Here is a 20,033-nt window from a genome sequence, read left to right as displayed (position 1 = left end):
TTCTTCCTACCAAAATAAATCACTTCTCTGTATTAGATTTCACCTGCCATGTGTCTGCCCATTTCACCAGGCTGTCTTATGTCCTCCTGGAGTCTGTTGCTATCCTCCTCACTGTTTACTACAGTTCTGAGTTTCGTGTCAACTGCAAACTTTGAAATAATGCCCAAGTCCAGGTCATCAATATATATCAAAAAGAGCAGTGGCCCCAACACCGATCCTGGGGGACACCACTGCACACTTCCCTCTAATCTGAAAAACAGCCGTTAACCACTACTCTCTGCTTTCTGTCCCTTAGCCAATTACGTATCCACGCAGCCACTGTCTCTTCAATCACATGGGCTTGAATTTTGTTAACAAGTCTATTGTGTGGTATTTTATCAAACGCAAACTCTTATCGATAGACAGGATGGAGGGGTTTGAAGCTCAACTCTGGGTCAGTACGAGAGCCATGGTTTCACATGGTCTGGTTTAGCTTGAGGGAGTGGCTGGAGATGGTTGTTCGGACATGGAATTCCCTAGCATAAGCCGTGGTGGAAGCGGAATCCATAATAGCTTTTGAAGGAAAATGGATGACTAGTTGAAAACATTTTTTTTTAAAGCATATGGGGAATGGACCAAATGATTATCTCTTTCAGAGAGCTGGCGAATAGCCTTCTGTGCTGTAAGATTCTGTGAGGAAACTCGGGCTTGGGACAGCAACTGCTGGAAGGCCAGGGGGTCGTGTACCTAGGCTTTGGTGCCGACTGTAATTGGGTTGCAGAGAGGCAAGCAGTTGTTGTTGAAACACTGCCTCAAACTAGCGGAACCATTGTTCACTATCCATGCTTTGGAAAGGTGGCATTTTATGATGAGGTTTGCTGATCACCATACTGCTCTTGACGAATTCCTAGTATCTGCTGCCAGCCTAGCGAAGTCTAAAACTTGTGCTCGTCAGTTGTTTAATGACCGAGGCATGACTATCCTACCTTGGGGTGGGGGTGCGAAGATAGCAAGGCTTCTATGCTCCAAGACTATATGCCTGGCCATGAAAGATTCGATGAGTTTACACTTGATGACAGACTGGATAATCTGATGACATGAGCCAGGTAGGTCTGCAATACTCCAAGCTGCTTGTGATCATTGAACAGTTAACCTGGCTCATTACTCTTCCCACTTGGCTCCAGATCACATCGTTAACCCTGTGGTCTAAGAGTTTGGGTAGTCCTCGCTAGACGAGCAGCAGAAAGCTTGCCGGTGATCTGGTGGTAGCTGGTTAAAATCCAACAATATCTTTGGTCTCTTGGCTTTTCCCTACCTAAACCTAAGCTTTATGGTGTCTCCCTATTGGACTCGGAAGCTAAAATCCTATGTGGATTTCTCTGTCTTAGCTTGACAAGGCTTAAGAATAGTAGTGGCTTTCTGCACGTGTCATACACCTGATTGACCAAAACAGAAATGCCCCCGGGATGTACAGATGCCGCAGTTACCCCTCCCTGTCAATAACGTGGGTTTTCCCCACTCCTCCAATTGTGCACTTGTAGCTGGTGAGCCTTCCTCGCCCCAATCGGCCAAGTGTCGCATCCCCTACCCCATCTGCTTTTTGCGATGAGATTAGCTAATTCAGAACAAACTGGGAATGAATTGATCCTCTAATTTTCTGGTCTGTAACGATCAATAATGCATTGTGCAGTACCATTATTTACTGGGGAACTTAAACAACTTGGTAATCACAAAAATCAGTTTCCTGCCAAAAAGATTATTTTGGGGGCAGACGTTACTGCTTCATTTGATTTTAATGTTCTAAGGAAATGCAAAGCTGATGTATGCTGTTGCCTCAAAAGTGTGCACACATTTCATATTCAGTGACCGTCTCTGGTCAGCCACCCACCTATCATCACCATCTCCCTCCTCAAAAAGCCCACCCTTGATCTGTATTACATTTCAAGATTTTTGATCATTATTCCACAGAAATTATTGTATGATTTATATTAATGTTACCTTCTAACTTAAATCCATTTCTTGCTGGATTGAAATTACCACAGCAGCCAGCAAATAGGAGGAGGAGGGGTGTGAATTAAAGCCAAATGGACCACTTTGTAGAATGCTGCTATTCTCCTACCACTTTGAACTGAAACAATAAGAATCATCCCGAGCTCATTATGTCCAGATAGCCCCAGTCATTTGAGAATAGCATAGGTCCCTACAAACTGATCCATGTCAATGTCAGTAGTAACATCCTGCATGGTTGCGACACGTTATCCCTTCTCAGCACCTCCATGGCCTTCAAATACCGTTGGCCACTCCATCCTCCTCCATCACCTCACCTCTGTCGTCCACCTCTGGCACAGCCTTTCATGCTTCTATTCCTCCCTGCACCTACATAGCCAGCAAATCTCTCTCAATGCCCTCTCCTCCTGCACATTCTCCTATCGCCGATCCTTCATCGTCGCTGGGTCAAAATCCTGGAACTCCCTCCCTAACAGCACTGTGGGAGTACCTTCACCACACGGACTGCAGCGGTTCAAGAAGGCGGCTCACCACCACCTCCTCGAGAGCAATTAGGGATGGGCAATGCACCTACATCCCATGAATGAATAAAAAAAATTAATAAAATATGCACAGTCACCTCTAGCGTAACTCCAAGTTCTATTCTCAGCCCCTCCTCCTATTCACCATTTACACAATGCTTTTTGATAGCATTATGTGCAAGCTTTGATGTATGCTGACGACGTTTATTGTGGCTCTCAGCCACCACCCTGAGTGCTGTGCCAACTGAAAACTCCGCCATCTGATTGCATAGGCCCATAGGTGAGCCACAACAGTGTCCAGTTCAACAGGTAAGACCGAAGCTCCCCTGTTTAGTTGTCACCAGAAATTCTACACCTTGCCCATGATTCCATTCCCCTCTGGTGGCCGAGGCGGAATCCAGCAGCGTGTAACCTCCACTTTCTGCTCATTGCTGATCGGAGCTTCAAACCTCCCAAACCAGCTGATTGCACCGGTGCAAAAGCAAAATACTACGGATGCTGGAAATCTGAAATAAAAGAAGAAAATGCTGGAAATGCTCAGCAGGTCAGGCAGCATCTGTGAAGAGAGAAACAGAGTTAATGTTCCAGGTTGATGACCCTTCGTCAGAACTGGAAAAAGCTGGAGATGGAACAGGTTTTAAGCAAGTGCAGGGGCAGGGAAAGGGGGGAGGGGAGGAAAGAACAAAAGGGAAGGTCTGTGATAGGATGGAAGGCAGGAGAGATTGAGAGACATTAGGAGATGATGCGAGGCAAATGGTGACGGATTCTATGGTCACCTTCCTTAGTATTCTTGTCCTGTCCATGTGTAATCCACCCCTTTTGTGAAGCACCTTGGGATGTTTTCCTACGTTCACGATGCTATATAATTGCAGGTTTTTGTATTCTTATGCTGATGTAGAAGTTTTATTTTGAGGCACCGAATTAAATAAATGGAGACTTTAGTCTAGGCTGGATGTGGATCCAGATCTCACAAGTGAAAAGACAGTAATACTAATCAACTGCAGCTAATTCACGATTTATAAAACTTGCTTTTGGAGCCATGAAGAAACAGTCCAGGACTGTGAAATGTATTAACTTGAGATCCCAGAGTGTGAGAATGGTAAAGGTTGAATGCTGGAAATGTATAATGTAGAGATATCCAGTTTGATATTTATATTCTAGTGTATTTGTGACGGTGATTAATATATTTCAATGCATTGTTTTTATATAGATGATGTCATGCAAAGTACTTACTGTGAAATTGAGCTGGATAAACCAAAACGAGATGCCTTTGTTTATGCCATCAAGAACCACTACTGGTACCAGATGTACATTGATGATTTGCCAATTTGGGGTAAGTGACTGCTCGGGTTGAGTTTAATGAAGGGTGTTCACAAAAATGCAAATTAAATTCCATTTGCATGTTTTCTTTTCCAATTATCCCCTTCCCATTCTCCTGAAAGTACTGGAACATAGGAACAGGAATAGGCCATTCAGCCACTCGAGCCTGTTCCGACAGTCAGTTAGATCCTGGCTGATCCGTATCTTAACCCCATCTCCCTGCCTTTGTTCCACAAACCCTGAATACGATTGGCTAACAAAAATCTACAAGCTCCGTTTTAGAATCGTCAGTTGACCCTCAGCCTCAACAGCTTTTTGTGAGGGAGGGGAGGGGGGAGAGTTCCAGATTTCCGTTACCCTTTGTGTGAAGAAGTGTTTCCTGACATCACCCCTGAACGGCCTGGCTCTAAGTTTAAGGTTCTGCCCCCTTGTTCTGGACTCCCCCCACCAGAGGAAATAGTTTCTTTCTCTCTACCCCATCAACTCCTTCAATCATCTTCAACACCTCGATTAGATCACCCCTTAATCTTCTAAACTCGAGGGAATACAAGCCCAGTCTGTGGAACCTGTCCTCATAATTTAACCCTTTTGGCCCCGGGATCATTCTGGTGAATCTGCGCTGTTCCCCCTCCGAGGCCAATATATCCTGCCCGAGGTGCGGGGCCCAGAACGGAACCCAGTGTCCAGATGGGGTCTGACCAGAGCTCTGTGCAGCGGTAACATAACTTCACCCCTTTGTATTCCAGCCTCCGAGATAAAGGCCAACATTCCATTAGCCTTTTAAATTATTTTTTGTATCTGTCCACTGGCTTTTAGTGATTTCTTTACTTAGACCCCCGAATCTCTGCTCCTCCACAGTTCCCAGCTTCTCACTATTTAGAAAATACTCTGAAAATTCTTTTTAGGTCCAAAGTGGATGCCCTCACACTTCCCCCATCGAACTCCATCTGCCACACTTTTGCCCACTCACTGAATCGATCAATGTCCCTTTGCAACTTTCTGCGCCCATCTACACTATTTACTGTGCCTCCTAACTTGGTGTCAGACTCGTGTTGGGGTCTGATTCACCAGGTGCCAGCTGCCCTCTGATAACTTGTTGCAAATGTCCATTCTTCAGGTTTGAGCCTGGACAGTGAGTCTGGGTCTCACATCTGAGCCCGTTCCCACCCGTAACCGACTTTCAAACAGGGATCACTGAGCAGTAGATCAGGAACAGAAGCGCTGGTGGGTTTATACCCCTTCCCTTTGCCCAGGGGCGCTCAGATTATCAATGATTTGGATGAGGGAACCAAATGTAATATTTCCAAGTTTGCTGTCGACACAAAACTAGGTGGGATTGTGAGTTGTGAGGATGATGCAAAGAGGCTTCAAGGCGATTTAGACAAGTTGAGTGAGTGGGCAAATACATGGCAGATGCAGTATAACGTGGATAAATGTGAAGTTATCCACTTCGGTAGGAAAAACAGAAAGGCAGAGTATTATTTAAATGATGATAGATTGGGAAATGTTAATGTACAAAGGGACCTGGGTGTCCTTGTACACCAGTCACTGAAAGCAAACATGCAGGTGCAGCAAGCAGTTAGGAAGGCATATGGTATGTTGGCCTTCATTGCAAGAGGATTTGAGTACAGGAGCAAGGACGTCTTACTACAGTTATACAGGGCCTTGGTGAGACCACACCTGGAGTACTGTGTGCAGTTTTGGTCTCCTTACCTAAGAAAGGATATACTTGCCATAGAGGGAGTGTAGCGAAGGTTCACCAGACTGATTCCTGGGATGGCAGGACTGTCGTATGAGGAGAGATTGGGTCGACTAGGCCTGTATTCACTAGAGTTTAGAAGAATGATAGGGGATCTCATTGAAACGTATAAAATTCTGACAGGGCTAGACAGATTGGATGCAGGGAGCATCCAATCTGTCCCCTGGCTGGGGGTTCTAGAACGAGGGGTCACAGTCTCGGGATACGGGGTAGGACATTTAGGTCTGAGATGAGGAGAAATTTCTGCACTCGGAGGGTGGTGAACCTGTGGAATTCTCTACCACAGAAGGCTGTGGAGCCAATTCACTGAATATATTTAAGAAGGAGATAGATAGATTTCTAAACACAAGGCATAAAAGGGGTATGGGGAGAGAGCGGGAATATGGTATTGATAGAGGATCAGCCATACCAAAGGTATGTTTGCTAAATTTGCTGATGACACAAAGATAGGTAGGAAAGTAAATTGTGAAGAGGACATAAGGAGGCTACAAAGGGATATAGATAGGTTAAGTGAGTGGGCAAAGATCTGGCAAATGGAGTATAATGTGGGAAAACGTGAAGTTGTCCATTTTGGCAGGGAGAATAAAAAAGCATATGATCTAAATGGTGAGAGATTGCAGAGCTCTGAGATGCCGAGGGATCTGGGTGCCCTAGTGCATGAATCACACAAGGTTACTGTGCAGGTACAGCAAGTAATTAGGAAAGTTAATAGAATGTTATCGTTTATTGCGAGGGGAATTGAATACAAAAGTAATGAGGTTATGCTTCAGTTATACAGGGCATTGGGGAGACCACATCTGGAGTACTGTGTACAGTATTGGTCTCCTTATTTAAGGAAGGATGTAAATGCGTTGGAATCAGTTCAGAGAAGGTTTACTAGACTAATACCTGGAATGGGCGGCTTGTCTTATGAGGAAAGGTTGGACAGGCTAGGCTTGTATCTGCTGGAGTTTAGAAGAGTAAGAGGTGACTTGATTGAAACATATAAGACCCTGAGGGGTCTGGACAGGGTGGATGTGGCGAGGATGTTTCCTCTTGTGGGAGAATCTAGAACTAGGGGTCACTGTTTAAAAATAAGGGGTCGCCCATTTAAGACAGATGAGAGATTTTTTTCTCAGAGGGTCGTGAGTCTTTCGAACTCTCTTCCTCAGAGGGCAGTGGAAGCAGAGTCTTTGAATATTTTTAAGGCCGAGGTAGATAGACAGGGTAACACAAAGAATTCGACCCAACACAATCGTCGCTAAGCAAAAGGAAAAATATCTGTCATATTGGGCAGAAACAACAAAAACCCAAAGCAAACTCAATTGCTACTTGGCCCTAAACAGACAATACAACATAGCTGATTACCTGACCATGGTAAAGGATAACAAACTGAGAAGAACCTTGACAAGGTACAGACTTAGCGAACATAGCCTAGCGATCGAAAAAGGCAGACACAGGCAGACCAGGCTGCCAAGAGAAGACAGGATATGCTCTCACTGCAGTCAGGGAGTAGTTGAGACAGAGATGCACTTCCTCACAGCCTGTGGAAAATATCAGGGCATCAGAGAGAATTTCTATCAAAAATTCTCACAAATATGCCCTGAATTCAGAAATCTGACTGACAACCAAAAACTCCCATTCCTACTGGGGGAGGAGAGAAGCTGTGTAACACTGGCGGCACACTATGTTACAGCTTGCCATGAACAGAGGGACAACCAGTAAACTAAGACAAGAGTATATATAAACAAGGCGAAAATATATTTATAAACTCAGGGATATACCTGTTTATACACTGTATGAATGGAACCGCGTTTATGTGTTCAACCATAAATGTATTTTGATGCTTTGGCAACATAAGATGTACCTTATCATGCCAATAAAGCGATTTGTATTGTATTGTATTGATAGATTCTTGGTAAGCAAGGGGGTGAAAGGTTATCGGGGATAGGCGGGAATGTGGAGTAATCGGATCAGCCATGATCTTATTGAATGGCGGAGCAGGCTCGAGGGGCCGAGTGGCCTACCCCTGCTCCTAATTCGTATGTTGTATATTGAATGGCGGGGCAGGCTCGAGGGGTCGAGAGGCCTACGCCTGCTCCTAATTCGTATGTTGTATATTGAATGGCGGGGCAGGCTCGAGGGGCCGAGTGGCCTACCCCTGCTCCTAATTCGTATGTTGTATATTGAATGGCGGGGCAGGCTCGAGGGGCCGAGTGGCCGACCCCTGCTCCTAATTCGTATGTTGTATATTGAATGGCGGGGCAGGCTCGAGGGGCCGAGTGGCCTACGCCTGCTCCTAATTCGTATGTTGTATATTGAATGGCGGGGCAGGCTCGAGGGGCCGAGTGGCCTACGCCTGCTCCTAATTCGTATGTTGTATATTGAATGGCGGGGCAGGCTCGAGGGGTCGAGTGGCCTACGCCTGCTCCTAATTCGTATGTTGTATATTGAATGGCGGAGCAGGCTCGAGGGGCCGAGTGGCCTACGCCTGCTCCTAATTCGTATGTTGTATATTGAATGGCGGGGCAGGCTCGAGGGGCCCAGTGGCCGACGCCTGCTCCTAATTCGTATGTTGTATATTGAATGGCGGGGCAGGCTCGAGGGGTCGAGTGGCCTACGCCTGCTCCTAATTTTTCTATGTTTCTATTTGTTGCAGCTCAACTGCTGACCCGACTGAAAACAGCTAACTCAGCAAAGACCAGCGATTTGTTTGGCTTAGCTACAGCTATTTCTTCTGAAATGAATTATGTTTAAGCATTGCGCTAGGATGCTTAGCTTTGTGCTGATTCTTCTGGTGATGCAGTTTCATTTCAGAGGAAAGGAGAGTTGGGGATGTGGGGTTGTAGGAGATTACAGAGAGGGGAAGGGGCAAGGCTATGAAGGGATTTAAACAAACTGATGAGAATTTTAAGCTGGAGGCATTGGTGAACTGGGAGCCAAAGTAGTTCAACAAGGACGGGTGATAGGTGAGTGAGAGTTAGTGTGGGATAGGATATGGGCAGCAGAGCTCTGGATGAGCTGAAGGTTACACAGGGTGGAAAATGGGAGACTGACTAGGAGAGCGTTGGATTAGACGAGTCTGGAGGTGACAAAGCCATGGTTGAGGGTTTCAGCGGCATAGGGGCGGAGGCAGGCGATGTTATGGAGGTGCAAGTATGTGGTCTTTGTGATGAAACATAGAAACATAGAAGATAGGAGCAGGAGTAGGCCATTCGGCCCCTCGAGCCTGCTCCGCCATTCAATGAGATCATGGCTGATCATCCAAATTCAGTACCCTGTCCCTACTTTCTCCCCATATCCCTTGATCCCTTTAGCCTTAAATATATCCAACTCCTTCTTGAATATATTTAATGAATTGGCCTCTACTGCCTTCTGTGGTAGAGAATTCCACAGGTTCACCACTCTCTGGGTGAAGAAATTCCTACTCATTTCTGTCTTAAATGGCATACCCTTTATCCTTAGACTGTGACCACTGGTTCTGGACTCCCCCGCCATCGGGAACATCCTTCCTGCATCTAGTCTGTCCAGTCCTGTCAGAATTTTATAAGTTTCAATGAGATCCCCTCTCATTCTTCTAAACTCCAGCGAGTACAAGCCCAATCGACCCAATCTCTCCTCATACGTCATTCCTGCCATCCCAGGTATCAGCCTAGTGAATCTTCGCTGAACTCCTTCCATGGCAAGAACATCCTTCCTCAGATAAGGCGACCAAAACTGCACACAATACTCTAGGTGTGGCCTCACCAAGGCCCTGTACAACTGCAGCAAAACATCCTTGTTCCTGTACTCAAACCCTCTCGCTACGAAGGCCAACATACCATTTGCCTTCTTAACCGCCTGCTGCACCTGCGTGCTTACCGTCAGCGACTGGTGCACAAGGACACCCAGGTCTCGTTGCACTTCCCCTTCTCCCAATCTATTGAAGTGTATATGGAGTCGGAAGCTCAGCTCTGGGTTGAATTGGACACCGAGGTTGTGAACAGCCTGGTTGAGCCTAAGACCGTGGCCAGGGTGGAGGATGGAATAGGTGTCACAGGTTTGTGGTGGGGCTGAAGATCATGGCTTCGGTCTTCCCAGTGTTTAACATGGAGGAAATTGTGGCTCATCCACGACTGGATATCAGAGAAGCAGTCTGACAACAGAGGTGGTGGTGGAGAGGTTGAGGTGGCTGTTGTCAGTGACCATATGGAACATACTCCACGTCTTCGGATGATGTCGCCAAGCGACAGCATGTAGATGAGGAAGAGGGCAGGCCAAGGTAACCGTGCTGGGAGCAGGAAGATGAGCCATTGCTGGTGATGCTCTGATAGGTAAGAGTGGTACCAAGCAAGGGCCATCATTGAGCTGGACAATGGAGGAAAGGCATTGGAGGAGGATGGTGTGGTCAATAGTGTCAAAGGCTGCAGAGAGGTTGAAGAGGGATAATGTACCACAGTCACACAGGATGTCATTTGTGACTTTTGTTCAGGCTGTTATAGTGCTGTGAGAGGAGCATTGGCAAGATTCAAACTTATAGTTGTGGGAAAGATGGGCACCGATTTGGGAGGTGACAACACATTCATGGACTTTGGAGATGGGGTGGTAGTTTGCAAGGACAGAGGGATCAAGTGTGGGCATTTTAAGGAGGGTGTGATGACAGTGGTTTTGAAAGGGCGGGGACAGTACCTGAGCAGGAACCATTTACAATGTCAGCTGGCATGGGGACAGGAAGGAAGTTGAGTGGTCAGCAGTTTAGTGGGAATGGGGTCAAAGGAGCAGGAGGTGCATCTCCAATACTGCACACACTACTCTAACTGAGTGAGGGCTTAAGGTTATAGGCTCACCATTAGCTCTTGGCTTTTATATTCTATATCTCTTGTGATTAAACCTAGAATTCTATTAGCTTTTTTTTTAACAACCTTATCAACCTGAGCTGGTGCCTTTAACGTCCTGTGAACTTGTACCCAAAGAATGTATCTGCTGTTGTACAGCACCGAGCCTACTTCCGTTCAGAGTATAATTACTGTTGTTTTTTTTACCAAAATGCATCACCTCTCACTTAATGGCATTGAATCCCATCTCCCACACTTTAGCTCATTCCCCTATCTTATATTGTAGCTCTCTTTGATCTTCTAAAAAAATTAACTAAAGCTCCTATTTTGGTATCATCTGAAAGTTTTGACACCACTCCTGGGCCTATATCCAAATCATTGATGTACCCAGTGAACAGAAGTGGCCCAAGAGCTGAACATTGAGGGACACTACTTCCCGCTTCTAACCACTCTGAAAACCTGCCCCTAACGCCTATGCTTTTCTCCTTTCTCACCAATTTTTAATTCAGTTTGCTATCCTTTCTAATTCCATATCCCTCAACTTTCTCTAATAATCGCCCATGTGGTACCTTGTCAAAGGCTTTCCTAAAGTCCATGTACACTACACCCACTGCATTTCCTCCCATCTACCATGTCTATTACCTCCTCAAATAATTCTTCGAGGTTTGTCAAGCACAATCGTTCCTGTTGAATTCCATGCTGGCTATTTCTAACTATTTCATCTTTAAATGCGTGATAATTTGCTCAATTAAATGGGCGGATGGTGAAGTGGCAGTTCGCTGAATGGTTGGTCTCTAGTAGCAAAGAAGCCCATGACCTCCTTACACCTTATTGAAGGTGAGGAATGAGGGGCAGGGGAGGGGAGTTTAAGGAGATAGTTGGTCGTGGAGAAAATAAGCCAGGGCTTATCTTTGCTTTCCAATATGATCCCGGCATGATGGGTGGTTTTGGCAGAGGGGAGTGAGACCCAATTGTGCTTGATGTGGTCCAGCCAGATGTGGAGATGGATGGCTAAACTAGATGTGTACTGGATATGTCCAAGTCTGTTCTCCTTGGACTTGGAGTGATGGTGGGGGCCATACCAGGGGGATTTACCAGGATGGAAGAGAGTAAAGATCTTGCTGGGGGAGAAGGGCATCAAAGGTGGAGGTTGAGGGAGTGCCGAGCAGCTTCAGAGCTATTGTGGTGACTGGAGGGTCAAAGGCTTGGCAAATTGTAGTGATTTGGGTATGAGTTTTTTTTCCCCAACAGAAGGAAGTGAGGTTGGAAGGGGGTCAGGGGATCTGGGTGGTGAGCGATAAAAGAAAGTAGTCGGAGATGGCCCTGTCTGTGATTGAGATCGTGTGGAAAAACGGTGTGAAGTGTGGGGTACAGTAGCATGGTGGTTATGTTACTAGACTAGTAATCCAGAGGCCTGGACTAATGATCTAGAGGCGCGAGTTCAAATCCCTGAATTATTTAAATTCAATTAAATAAATCTGGAATTAAAAAACCAGTATCAGTATTGGTGACCATGAAACTACCGGATTGTTAAACCACCTGGTTCACGAATGTCCTTCAGGGAAGGAAATCTGCTGCCCGGTCCGGCCTATAGGTGACTCCAGACCCACAGCAATGTGGTTGACTCTTAACTACCCTCTGAAATGGCCTAGCAAGCCGCTTATTTAAGGCGGCGGCTCACCACCACCTTCTCGAGGGTAATTAGGGATGGGCAATAAATGCTGGCCTTGCCGGTGACGCTCACATCCCAGGAACTAATTTTTAAAAAGTGCTCAAATTTCCCAGGAACACTTCAAAAAACACTCAATTTCTGTGTGCTTCTTTCCAAATCCTTTCAGAGGCAACTGTAACCGCTGACCCACTGAGCAATGCCACAAGTGATCACCTAGTTAGAGTTCAACTGCTAACTTGTTTTCAGGTTGTCAGTGTGTCGCCGTGGTGAGGAACATTAATGGAGAATGTTAATGGGCTAATTCAAGTACCAGTTGAGCATTCAGAGGCCAGTCATATCATGGTTAGATAGAGTTAAGCTCTCTCTAATCTCCTCCAAAAATGTGCTGCAGCAGAAGAATGTCCCTAATGCATCAATGTGAGATTTTTCCCACCTGACAACTCTGTGGCCTCTCTGAGTAAGAATACTGTCAAATTAGGAGCTGTTGTGGGGTGTGTATTTTACTTTAAAGGGTTGAAATTCTCCTGATTAGAATCACATGCTTACCTACTGTGAGCACTGCAGTACCCGATTCTATCACCAGTCACCGCTGAAGTAAGCGAAGGAAGGATGTGAAGGCCTTAGAGAGGGTGCAGAAAAGATTTACAAGAATGGTTCCAGGGATGAGCGACTTCAGTTACGTGGATAAACTGGAGAAGCTGGGGTTGTTCTCCTTAGAGCAGAGAAGGTTGAGGAGATTTGATAGAGGTGCTCAAAATTTTGAGGGGTCTGGACAGAGTAGATAGAGAGAAACTGTTCCCATTGGCAGAAGGGTCGAGAACCAGAGGACACAGATTTAAGGTGACATGAGGAAAAACTTTTTTACGCAGTGAATGGTTAGGATCTGGAATGCACTGCCTGAAAGGGTGGTGGAGGCAGACTCAATCGTGGCTTTCAAACCGGAGTTGGATAAGTACCTGAAGGAAAACAATTTGCAGGGCTACCGGAAAGGGCGGGGGAGTGGGCCTGCAAAGAGCCGGCACGGGCTGAATGGCCCCCTTCTGTGTTGTAACCATTCTATGATTCTAATAATTCACTGTTTAGCCTGTTAACTGGAAATACAGGAAACTATATTTTTTATCCGGCACCGGCGTGGTGCCAGTTTATCAAAAAGTCCGGATTACAGAGGTATAGTTAAAAGGTACGAGAGCTCCGTACATAGCAACAAATCCAGGCTTCCCTGTTGCTTAGCAACAGGTGCAAGAAGCCCGGCCACAGACCAAGCGTCCCTGTTGCTTAGCAACAAGTGCAGGAACCCCCGATTACACAGCCAAGAATCAAGAAACGGCCACTAATATGAAGAAAAACTTAACTGAACCTACTCCTGAATTTTGCCGGTTAACCGAGATTTCCGGTTGTTTGGGTGCTGGTAAATCGAGAGTTTCCTGTACATCTTTATATGCACTGGTTTCATAGATTTGTTATAAACTGCCCACTTTTGCGCAGTAGTTCATGGAACTAGATTGAGACTATCCCTAAACTAATTTTAATTGTTTCCCATTTGTCTGGTTTGGATTCTCTCAAAAAGAGAAGTATTTTGTATTGCACTACGGGGTCCAATTTTTTTTTAAGCAAATAACTCAATACTTCCGGCAGGACAGTATTCTAGCTTGATAGCAGGTAGCTAGTTTGCTACTTATATAGACATAGAAACATAGAAGCTATGAGCAGGAGTAGAGCATTCGGCCCCTCGAGCCTGCTCCGCCATTTAATGAGATCATGGCTAATCATCCAAATTCAGTACCCTATAGAAACATAGAAGATAGGAGCAGGAGCAATATATATTGGACGTACATTACCTAAATTCACAATATGAGTGTCATCTCATGGATTAGTATGTTAAAAATACTCTGCCATTTCACGGTAATCATTCTGAGGAGTTGTACCTGAAGTGCAACTGTGCAATGTTTCGCTTGTCATCCAGCCATATGCACTTTCCAGCATGGGTTACTCGATAGCAAACAGGAGCAGGAACCTTGGTTGAAAGTTATTTGTTTTCTATCCCGAGCCTACAGGCACTGAAGCCAGTTCTAGTAGCCCAACTACTGCCCCCACTCAGCTTGGGTAACTCAACGCCGATAGTGCCCGAACCTGCGATTTCCTGGTCTGGGTAGCTCACTACTGGGTGATCCATGTACCCACCTATGTCATTTGGAAAAGTTTGCATTGTGTTTCTCCTTTTGAGATAAAATCTATTAGATGTTCAAGAAGTTCAACAATTTCCAGAGACGAAAGGACTTGCTTTCTCAACTACACGATACAATATTTTTTTCTTGCTACATGCAGGGATTGTCGGGGAATCAGATGAAAATGGAGAGGATCATTTCCTCTGGACTTACAAAAAACTTGAGATAGGCTACAATGGCAACCGAATCGTGGATGTGAACTTGACCAGCGAGGGAAAGGTCAAATTGGTGCCAAACACGAAAATTGCAATGTCATATTCTGTAAGTATAGTTTTGTTAAAACATTTTTTTTTTACAAATAAAAACAGAAAATGCTGCAAATATACTACAGGCCCAAAAGGCAAGTTAATATTTAGGATGGAACTCCTTTGTAAGCACTGAACATCAACCTGTCATTTCTCTTTTTGGTTGTTGGCTGTGCACTGCTCTTTACCTGTGTGAATTTTCAGAGTCGAAGCTCCGTAACAAACTTACAAGTAAAACTTTTTTGTACAATTTATAATTTTCAGAATGTCGTAAATTAGTGTTCCAGCACAGAAACAGGCCATTTAGCCAATCGAGACTGTCAGTATTTTTCTGTGCATGAGCCATCTCCTCCCATCCCATTTTCTTGTTCTCCCCTCCCCCCCCCATTCCTTTTAATGCTCTTTTTTTTTAAGCAAATATCTAATTCTCTTTTAAACTGTATGGATTCTGTTTCAATCATGGTTTGTGGCGGAGAATTCCGCATTCCAATCACCCTTTGTGTAAAGGTTTTTTTCCAACCACTAATTCTTTTTCTAATTATCTTAAATTTGTGCCCCTCTCATTATTGTCTCGCTGACCAATGGAAAATATTTATCGCGCTCCTATCAGAACACTTTGTAATGTTGGCGACCTCTATCAGATCACCCTTGTACCTTCTCGCCTTTAGTGAAAAAAGCTCCCAACCTTTCAGTAATATCCCAGTGAATCCATGCGGTATCTTTTCCATTGCTTTTATATCCTTCCTGTAATGGGATGCTCAGAACTGTACACAACACTCCAATTGCAGCCTACGGTCTGGTACAATTTCAGTATTACCTCCCTGCTTTTGTATTCTGTGCCTCTAGTTATAAAACCAAGGATGCTGTTTGTCTTTTTACATCCTGATAGACATGCTGTCTATAAGGCACTTGGTAATATGGTAAATGAGAAGCCACAGCACAGACCCCTATGGCCCACCACTCGCCAGATCTTTTCAGAATTGAGAAGTTTCCGTTTACCCCTACCCTTTGCTTTCTGCCCTCTGACCATTTCTTCATCTATGTGATCACATTCCCCTTAATTCCATGTGCCATTATCTTTGTCATAAGTCCCTTATCTCTTTGAAAATCTACATCCACTGTAGCTGCTTCATCCTCTATTATTTACTACCTTTGGTGTTCCCTCAATCTCCACTCGAGCTTTCTGCCTCCATCTGTTAGCGGACATACCCCTACCCGAAACGTCAACTCAAATTTCTCTCCACAGATGTCGCCTGACCTGCTGAGCGTACTGCTAATGTGCCTATAGATAGCTTTTTAATTGGCCACTGTTTTTGCTAATTTGCTCTCCCACACTAATCAATCTTAGCTTTGCTTATATTTGTCCTGGTTTTCATTTTATTACCTGCTCTGTGAGCAGTGAAAGCTAATAATCCTCTTCCATTGAACTCCAGCCTCTCTCCTCCCTTTTTTCCCTTACTGGAATGTGCTTTATTTGTATTGTTACTATCTTAATACTTCTCATTGCTGATTTACAGTTCTATTTAACAATTTTATGTTCCCCTCAATCTGAGTAAGGCCCCTTTTTATTTTCCAATCCTGCTTTGTTTGGTTGCCATACCTAGTCTGAATGTGGATGGGTATTTTGGCCAAAGAAAACCTGATTGGAACCGTTTACAGTTGTTTGAGGTCCAGGTGCCATGAGACCACCTCCTGGCACCTGTGCTTTAAACTAGCTGCAGTGCGACTGCAGTTTATTTGTTTCAATCTCTTGCTAAGTTTTAGATTGCACTAAGATCAGCTACTTCAAACTGAACATGTCTGGTAGTTTATTGGTTATGACACTGGACTGGCAAACCAGAGGGTGAGTGTTCAGATCCCACAATGGCAAGTTTTTTTTTAAATTTGTGGTTGATTGTTACTGCCCGCTGAAGTGGCCTAACCAGCCACTCCGTTGTAAAAGCAGTCACTTGGGGATGAGCAGTAAATGCAGCCTTGCCTGCATCGACCATATCTCGAGAATAAATATTAAACAACTAGAATTTTTACTACCATGTGAAAACGCTGTCTCCCAATACGAAAACAGCAGTTTAACAGCCTATAAGGATAATTCGGTTGCTTTTCTGAATGTTTCCTACTCATTAACATCGTATATCGTGAAGCTCTCCTATTGGTATTTTAGCCCATAACAGTCCTCGGCTTTGGTCTTGGCACCAGATAGATAATTAGTATAACTCTTCATAACATCAGGAGTGACCAGGGTGTGTGTATTGGAGCAAGCTTGCACAGGAACTTCTCCGAAAGATTTCTCCGTGCATTTTCACTAGCTGATACTCTAGCACGGCACCACTGATACCTTGATGACTTCAATTGGCACCAATTCCTGTGGATCTCCGTTCATTGACTTGATGCGGAACACGTTAGGCCACTGAAATGAAGGGCTTTCTTACAGGATGACTCCAGCTTGAAGCAACTACACGAGTTTGTAATTAAGTGACAGGGCTACGAATCAGTCAGTCTGTGCATGGCGGTGGCATGTTACACGCTGCAGTACCAATACCATATCAGCTGGAGCACCACAGACTCACAAGACACTGAATTATCCATTGCCAGACTTAGTGTTGCTGCCACAACTCTAATATTGTCAAGGAACCTTTTGGATTTTGAGTTATATGGATAGGTGCAAAGAGGAGGAAGGTGGCATACTTTGCCCCAAGTTACCTTTACGGTTCGAATCATGTTTTCTTTGGCCAGAATACTGATATACCTATCAATTCATCCAATGAAAAGTGACGAGTTAAGATAGTAACGATAGGTTTTTATTGGCTAAATAACAGAGCCCACCCTCGTGGGTGATCGGGTCCAACAAGGAGGAATACCAGCCAGTCGACCACCTTTATACCTGGGCAAGCAGGCGGAGCCATGGGCGGAGTCAGCTGTGGTCAGCCCAGGTATAACAGCGTGACAAGAGGTGACCTTGTGTAGTGATACAACAGTGTAAACAGTGATAACCATAGTGTAACGATATAAACAGTGATAACCATAGTGTAACGATAGTGAACGATAAAAGTGGTTTACCACATTCACCCCTTGTTTAGATTCGAGTCCGGCGGGGTGAAGTGTACTACCAGTTCGGGTATGTCAGTCTGTCCGGAGGCCTCGTAAGTCTTTCTGATCGGCGCGGCGGCGGTGGTGCAGTATCCGATGTTAATGCTGGTGTCTGCGTGGTCGGCGAAGGCTCGTGGGGTTCCGGCATGCCGTCTACCTGGGCTGGATTTGGGGAGTGGTGGGGGGTAACAGTGGTGGAGACTGTGTCCTCCCGCCCGTCTGGGCATGCCACATAGGCGTACTGGGGGTTGGCGTGCAGGAGGTCCACCCTCTCGACCAGGGGGTCTGTTTTATGGGCCCTCACGTGCTTTCGCAGCAAGACGGGCCCTGGAGAAGTCAGCCATGTTGGTAGCGAGGTTCCCGTAGTCGACTTCCTGGGGAAAACAAACATTCGTTCATAGGGGGTGGCGTTAATGGCCGTGCAAAGCAGTGACCGGATGGAATGCAGCGCTGCCGGGAGGACTTCCTGCCAGCGTGAGGTTGGGAGGCCCTTAGACTTTAAGGCTAAGAGAATGGCCTTCCAGACAGTCGCGTTCTCTCTTTCCACCTGGCCGTTCCCTCGGGGGTTGTAGCTGGTGGTCCTGCTTGCAGCAATACCTCTCGCTAGTAGGAACTGGCGAAGTTCCTCGCTCATGAAGGATGAGCCCCGGTCGCTATGTATATAGTTTGGGAAGGCGAAGAGGTCGTTCAGGCATTTGATGACCGTGGTACTGGTCATGTCTGGGCAGGGGAAGGCAAAGGGGAAACGGGAGTACTCATCAATGATGTTGAGGAAGTACACATTACGGTTAGAGGACGGGAGGGGCCCCTTAAAATCGATGCTCAAGCGCTCGAAGGGGCGGGTGGCCTTGATCAGGCTTGCTCTGTCCGGCCTAAAGAAATGCGGTTTGCATTCGGCACAGGTTTGGCAGTTCCTGGTCATGGTCCTGACCTCCTCGATGGAGTAGGGCAGGTTGCGGGCCTTAATGAAGTGGTAAAGTCTGGTGACCCCGGGGTGGCAGAGGTCGTTGTGGAGGGTCTGCAGTCTATCAATTTGCGCGTTGGCGCATGTACTTCGTGATAGAGCATCTGGGGGTTCGTTCAGTTTATCAGGCCGGTACAAGATATCATAATCATAGGTGGAGAGCTCGATTCTCCACCTCAAAATCTTGTCGTTCTTGATTTTGCCCCTCAGCTTGTTATTAAACATAAAAGCGACCGAACGCTGGTCGGTGAGGAGGGTAAATCGTTTTCCTGCCAGGTAATGCCTCCAGCGTCGTACTGCCTCCACGATCGCCTGGGCCTCCTTCTCGACCGAAGAGTGTCGGATCTCAGGGCCCTGGAGGGTCCTTGAGAAGAAGGCCACAGGTCTCCCCGCCTGGTTAAGGGTTGCAGCTAAGGCGAAGTCGGATGCATCGCTCTCCACTTGGAAAGGGATAGACTCATCCACCGCGTGCATTGTGGCCTTAGCAATGTCTCCCTTTATGAGGGAGAAGGCTGCGCACGCTTCTGCCGTCAGGGGGAAGGAGGTGGACTTCATGAGGGGTCTGGCTTTGTCCGCATGATTCGGCACCCATTGGGCATAGTAGGCGAAGAGCCCCAGGGTTCTCCTCAGCGCCTTTGGACAGTGGGGGAGGGGAAGCTCCATAAGGGAGCGCATTCTTTCGGGGTCGGGGCCGATGACTCCGTTCTCTACTACGCAGCCGAGGATGGCAAGACGCGGGGTGTTAAACACACATTTCTCCTTATTGTAAGTGACGTTCGGCCGTACGGAGGAATTTCTCCAGATTAACATCGTGGTCCTGCTGGTCGCGGCCGCAGATGGTGACGTTATCTAGATAAGGGAACGTGGCCTGCAGCCCGTTCTGGTCAACCATCCGGTCCATCTCCCTTTGGAAGACCGAAACCCCGTTGGTGACGCCGAAGGGCACCCTAAGGAAGTGGTAGAGGCGGCCATTCGCCTCGAAGGCGGTATACTGGCGGTCCTCAGGGCGGATAGGGAGTTGGTGATAGGCCGACTTAAGGTCGATGGTAGAGAATACCCGGTACTGTGCAATCTGATTGACCATATCAGATATGCGGGGAAGGGGGTATGCGTCCAGCTGGGTGTACCGGTTTATGGTTTGGCTGTAGTCGATGACCAGGCGGTTTTTATTGCCGGTCTTAACGACTACGACCTGGGCACGCCAGGGGCTGTTGCTCCTCTCGATGATGCCCTCCTTCAGGAGACGCTGCACCTCCGAGCTAATAAAAGCTCTGTCCCCGGCGCTGTACCGCCTGCTCTTGGTGGCGACGGGTTTACAGTCGCGGGTGAGGTTAGCGAACAGGGAGGGGGGCGGGACCTTGGGGGTGGATAGGCCGCAGGTGGTACACGGTGGGCAGTTTAAAGGCTGCTGGTTGTCGACTGAGTGGGGGGAGGGGTCCACCGTATGCCAAAGTGACACTT

General features: G+C 46.4%; 1 protein-coding gene across 1 annotated transcript in view; it reads left to right on the top strand.

The window, feature by feature from the left end:
* The window catches only part of tm9sf3 (transmembrane 9 superfamily member 3), a 118,881-nt gene that overhangs the window by 35,759 nt on the left and 63,089 nt on the right, over window positions 1-20,033 (top strand). Inside the window, exons 3-4 of the mRNA XM_085970143.1 lie at window positions 3,718-3,840; window positions 14,377-14,537. Of these exons, the coding sequence (XP_085826269.1) occupies window positions 3,718-3,840; window positions 14,377-14,537 (284 nt within the window). The remainder of the gene's footprint in view (window positions 1-3,717; window positions 3,841-14,376; window positions 14,538-20,033) is intronic.

This window comes from Somniosus microcephalus, chromosome 29 (genome assembly GCF_052327205.1).
Source record: "Somniosus microcephalus isolate GS21.2 chromosome 29, FLI_Smic_1.0, whole genome shotgun sequence".
In the NCBI taxonomy this organism is placed as follows: domain Eukaryota; kingdom Metazoa; phylum Chordata; class Chondrichthyes; order Squaliformes; family Somniosidae; genus Somniosus; species Somniosus microcephalus.
This window is presented reverse-complemented; position numbering and strand designations above follow the sequence as displayed.